The sequence below is a fragment of the Myotis lucifugus genome, unplaced genomic scaffold (assembly GCF_000147115.1).
Source record: "Myotis lucifugus unplaced genomic scaffold, Myoluc2.0 scaffold_204, whole genome shotgun sequence".
NCBI lineage: Eukaryota > Metazoa > Chordata > Mammalia > Chiroptera > Vespertilionidae > Myotis > Myotis lucifugus.
The window spans coordinates 469,501-475,500 of record NW_005871252.1 but is presented as its reverse complement, the minus strand read 5'-3'; the positions used below and the strand labels follow the sequence as shown (position 1 = coordinate 475,500).

Genomic DNA, 6,000 nt, shown 5'->3' with positions numbered 1-6,000 from the left:
TCTGGTGCCGTGTCACATATAGAAATGTTTTGATATTTGCAACCATAGTAAAACAAAGACTTATATTTTTGATATTTATTTTATATATTTAAATGCCATTTAACAAAGAAAAATCAACCAAAAAAATGAGTTCGCATGTCACTTCTGACACGCGTGTCATAGGTTCGGCATCACTGCCATAGGTTCTTGGTAAACCATATAGTGTCTTGTTTCTGTCCCATGTATTAGATTCATTCATTGTTAACTTTTTCTGTAAAGGGTCAGATAGTAAATATTTTAGGTTTTGTTGGCCATGTTGTCTCTGTCACAGCTACCTAACTCTGCCATTAGAGTGCAGGAACAACCATGACAAATGCAAATGAATGAGTGTGGCTATGTTCCAATAAAGTTTTATTTACATGAATTAATTATTTGACTCATGAGCTGTAATTTGCCAATCGCTGGCATGATATCTACTTAATACAGAGAATTTAAAAAGAAAGAAGTATCATAAAAAGAAAAGATAGAGAAAATTATGAATAAAGAAGGAAGGCTTAAATGAAGATGACAAGCAAGGAAACTGGTTTGTCAGAGAAAAACTGGAGTTATAGACATTTTCTACAAAAACAATAACACCCAAAGACTAATATCTGAAATCTATTTTTGATGAAAATTATTTATCACAGAATTTAAACACCAACTGGGAAACTTAGCTTTATAGTCAATCTCTGGGGAAGTCATGTGACTGTTCTTCAAGTTAAAAGGAATACTACAGAACTAAATCCTCTTTGTAAAGTGTCCACTGTTATTTCAGTGGATACTCTCAACCTAGAGGATCATGATGGCTTTTTCATTGCTACTCTAATTACTTTAGAGGCCAATTCTAAAAACCTTTATCAGATATTTACTTAATTAGTATACAAGAGGGATAGAAATCATGACTATATTCTTCTGTTTTTCATTTTTTTCTCGTTTCCATAAATCTTTATGATGCACTATCATATGGCATTTGTTTCCTATATGTCAGCATCAATTACTTTGAACACTTTATCAAAATAATTTACCAGCATACTATAAAATGGAACATTAGCAGAGTCCCTCAGGGTTTCTCCTATGTTTATAATTCTCCTAAAACTTGGGAAGCAACTTGAATGAATTGATCATTTTGAGTGGATACAGACCTATAATCTCTTACCTGAAACTCTTGGGCCCAGATGTGTTTCAGAGTATGATCCTTTCAATTTTTAGGAGAGCAATATACGTCCTATGCCACATAGCTTGTACACTTCCAGTGAAGCCTGCGGCAGCACCCCATAATCACGTATATTAATTCTGCTACAGCCAAACTCATTTACACCAAATAGAATAAAGACCACAATTAGCCTCTTGTCAGTTCCGTTTAAAATTTTGCTGTCAAGCCATAGCTGGTTTTGCTCAGTAGATAGAGCCTCAGCCTGGGGACTGAAGGGTCCCGGGTTCGATTCCAGGTCAAGGGCACATGCCCGGGTTGTGGGCTCGATCCCCAGTAGGGGACATGCAGCAGGTAGCCAATCAATAAGTCTTTCTCATCATTGATGTTTCTATCTCTCTCCTCCTTTTCTCTCTGAAATAAATAAAAAAATTTAAAAAAAATTTGCTGTCAGGTGTCTTTAGTTTCAAAGTTAGGAAAAGCCTTTTGGTTTCCAGAGCTATTTGAATTTTGGTAAGGGCCTGTGGGTCTGTACATGTACAAATACAAACAAAAAGCCTTTCTGATGGCATTTCCAGTTCAAAGAGACCCACAATGTAGAGTACTTGAATGGTGCAACCTGTAGCTGAAGAAACTTTCAAGAACAGGCCGAAATTCTTACACTGCAGGCACCATTACCGAGGAACGTGCTCCCTCTGCTGAGGGGCTTTCCACTTCCTTTCAGAGCCAACGCAGCACAGAGCCCACTCGTCAGCATTAGTGGACAGTCTGGCAGGGATTCTCAGCCAAAAGGGCTTGTCCCTTGAGGACAGATGATTCTGACATGCTTGTAAATTAAGACTCTTTCGTGTCCTCCCCAATAAAAAGAGTTCTTGTAGCTTGGACAGTGACTGCAATCCTGTACTTTAACTGGCATTTATATTTTAGCTCTTCAAGAGATTATTTTAAGTCCAGAACATTGATTTTTAGTCCTGGCTGTACCTTAGAAACACATGTGGAGCGTTGTTAAAAATATAGATACAGGCCTGGCTGGTGTGGCTGGGTGGCTGAGTGTCAACCTATGAACCAGGAGGTCACAGTTGGATTCCTGGTCAGGTCACATGCCTGGGTTGTAGGCTTGATCTCCAGTAGGGAGTGTGCAGGAGGCAGCTGATTGGTATTTCTCTCTCATTGATGTTTCTATCACTGTATCTTTCTCTCTTTCTCTCTCTCTGAAAATCAATGAAAACATTAAAAAAAATAGATACAGGCAGCACTAGATCAACACACTTAAGAGACCCAAAGCATCAAAAAGATGACAGTGTTTTCCTCATACATAATTCAGAATGAAAGCAATACTATACCATGAAACACATGTAAGGAAATCTGTGCACTGATCTCCCAGTGGAGGAAGGAGGCGGGAGATGGGACCAAAAAGACAGAGACAGAAAGACAAATTGGGTGGTGGCCTCCCACCCTGCCATGCAGTCGAAGAAAGCTTCTACAAGGCTTAAGAGTCTTCAAGCCAAAGTCCGCAGTCAGAGGACCTCTGGGTCTCCCAGGAATACGCCTCCTTGTCATTCACGGTCAGTGTCTGACAGACACCATAAAAGGCATGGCCTCCCTGCAAACCCAGCTGCAATTCCAAAGTGGGGCAGCTGAGCCCTCGGTGAAATACGTTCTCTGTAGTCTTCCAGTACTGAAGCTCTGTGCCACAGATATCCAATGTGGTAAAGGGCACAGTACCCTCAGGAAAACCTTTCCCTGACTAGTGTCTTACAAAGCCCTCCATAACTATTTTTTTTCTTTTTCCATTGAATTTATTGGGGTTTCATTCGCTAATAAAATTTTTTACAGGTTTCAAGTGTATACTTCTATAATACATCATCTGTTTATTGTATTGCGTGTTCACCGTCCAAAGTCAAGTCTCTTTCTTACCACTTATCCCCTTTACCCTTTTCTACCTCCCCCCACCGACTCCCCGATCTCCCTCCCCTCCTTAGTCAGAGAAAGACAAATACCATATGATTTCGCTTACATGGGGAATCTAATGAACAAAATAAACAAACAAAATAGAAACAGACTAGTAGATACAAAAAAACAGACTGACAGCTGTCAGAGCCCTCCATCATTATTAATCGAACTTCTCACTATCATAGGATTGGAAGAGGAAAGGGGAAACGTAAAATGTTACTTGAATATTTAACACTAACTCACACTTGTAAACAATGTACCAAATGTTTTATTTCTCTCAGTAGTTCATATGCAAATAATAAACTCTCAAAGCATTTTAAAAACACAAAAGACATTATTATACCTTACTAATAAATTATTTCTGTCCCAGGGGATTAACCAAATTAAAATGTTACCAATATTTGAAAATTTATTTTTAAGCCAACTTGAAATGAGGAATTCATAATTTTTCCTTAGTTCAATGTTTTGTACATGTCATTAGTACAATAAAATTTCTTAAATATTTAGGGCATTGTCAATAACTATGGTTCATATGAAAAATAGATATATCAGATTCCTGATTAAGTCAGTAGTAAAACACAAAATACAGCACACCTGCTATGAAATTCTGTTTGTAACGCTCCTTTTCATAAACTGCAATTAACTACTGATGAATTCTGTTTAATCCTAGAAGTTTTATAAATGATACTTTTCTTCACAGAAAAAAAGAAAGATGTTGAAAAGACAGCAGAGACTGTATCAAAGGTCAAGTATTTAGGGAATCAGTTATTACATCCTCTTTTTTGGAATCTGCAGTAAATAATAACTAGAAAAAATTGTTTAGCGTTTTAAGGCCAGTTTTTAAAAAAACATGAATAAAGATAGTAAAAACATTACCACATGCCAACAAAAACAGAACAAACCAAGTGTGTTCATATCTTCATTTCATCATCAATTCAGTGATTTGAAATAAATGCCATGTTAAAAACCATGAGCAAATGTAAAGATTCATCCAAGGAAATTAAGTACTTTTGAGAATTTTAAAAAAGCTTTAGTAGGCAGTATATCTTTAATCAGCATAAGCAAGATGCAGAAAGAACAAAAAAATACTGTATACTGAATCGATCCTCATAGGCCTGCTCCCTCAAAACACATATCTACCAATTATTTTCCAGGGTTGTTATATATGCCTTATTTTGCTTATACATAAAGCAACTAGAGGCTTTTCATTCTTCCTATTAAGTATTTAAAATAAATTTCTAGGCATGCATTATAGCTATTCATTTATAATGGCCTTAAAAATCTTTCAACTTATGAAAAACAATTTCTGGAGATATAAAACTATGAAACTTTTCATACTTCTAAATCTTTAAAACTTAAAGTGCAATAGTTTCATGTATCAGCAAATTATAGTTGTGCCATATAAATTCATCTTGAAAGGACATGTAAATAATTTCCAAAATTTTGTGAATGGTACATTATAGAGAGCAGAGCATTGATATTTTAAGTTTTGATTTTTCATGTCTTTATATTATAATGCAAGGAGGGAAAATAAGCACCAAAACAAAACATTTTTATTAGGAGAACAATGTTTTTCATGAGAAAAAAAAAAAAAAGGAACCATCATGTCTCCCTTTAGTGGCTTCTCTTCAGTCAATTGCCACATTTACCAAAAATGTTAGTTCAGTTACTGAACAAAGTATCCAATATTAGTCCAAAGTTTTGTCCAAAACCTCTCAAATAACAATTTGAATCTGAGCTCCTTTCTTATTCTCAAGTAAAGGCTTTAATTAAAAACAAGTCTACTATCATTTGATTCACAATATTAACATTAATGGAAATTTCACTCAGTTGGAAGTGATATTTCTTTAAGGGTCTGACCCATTTGGTGGCACTGTAGAGCGGATTATTAACATACACATGGCTACAAAATTAGAGTCAAAACCAAAGGAAAAAAACATGGAAAACCAAGTATCCAGATATTCTAGAAAAAAAATCTACAACGAAAGGATTGCTTAAAATGTCCTCTTTGGTAAGATAAAGAAGGGTGGTTCACAGACATGACTGGTTTTCTCCCAGGAGCAGCCTCGGATCTGTGATTACAAGGTTCTTAGGGCCTGAGAAGTTTCAGTGATGACTGCTTCCTCAAGTGTTGCTGGTGTCTCATGGACTGTGCGTCCTCAATGGCATGACATGCTCTCTGCAAAATAAAGTATTTATTATAAATGGTAAAGAGAAGTACAGGCTAATTTGGTGGAAGAGAAAGGTACAAACGCAAGAGCTGGAGCTTTCCACACAGGTCCAAGAGCCAAGGACAAGAATATACCACACGTGTAACGCCAATTGAGACTCTTCTGGCATACTGAGCCCAGTATATTATTTTAAGCTCATATATGCATCCAAACATAACTGGAAGATCTTTTGGGAGAAATAATGGGTATTGGTAACTATAACCTATTTTTAAAATATCTTTCAGCTAAAAAACTGAGGGGATGTTCTTTGAAATAAGTTGTTTACCTCTGCTGTGGTGGTATCCAGCAGGTAAATTTTCCGGAGACAGGATTGATTGGCACTATCTTTTTTGTGGAACATACTCTGATCCTATTTCAAAAGAAAGAATGACAGAAAAGAGTATTTTGGAGAAGAAGAAAACATTCATAATCTTTAATTGGATGCTTAAATGTCAATTCTATTTTATAACCATATAAAATACACATAGTCAGGTAGAATAAAAAATAAGTCATTTTGGTACAAGAACAGTGGTTCCATCTGTGAGTTGTTAGAATTTATGAAATTGGAGGAGTATGCATCTATCTGTATAAAATAATGACTTTTTGCATGCTATGATATTTACCATCACATCTGACAAATCAAAAAACCCTTCCTTCATTTCCTTGGCT

The 6,000-nt window shown here is 36.0% G+C and overlaps 1 protein-coding gene across 1 annotated transcript in view; it reads right to left on the bottom strand.

The window, feature by feature from the left end:
• Window positions 1–4,652: 4,652 nt before the first annotated feature.
• VPS13C (vacuolar protein sorting 13 homolog C) overlaps window positions 4,653–6,000 on the bottom strand; it is a 176,419-nt gene continuing 175,071 nt past the window's right edge. The window contains exons 84-85 of the mRNA XM_023761255.1: window positions 5,618–5,701; window positions 4,653–5,300 (exon numbers count right to left, since the gene is read on the bottom strand). Of these exons, the coding sequence (XP_023617023.1) occupies window positions 5,211–5,300; window positions 5,618–5,701 (174 nt within the window). The 3' untranslated portion in view covers window positions 4,653–5,210. The remainder of the gene's footprint in view (window positions 5,301–5,617; window positions 5,702–6,000) is intronic.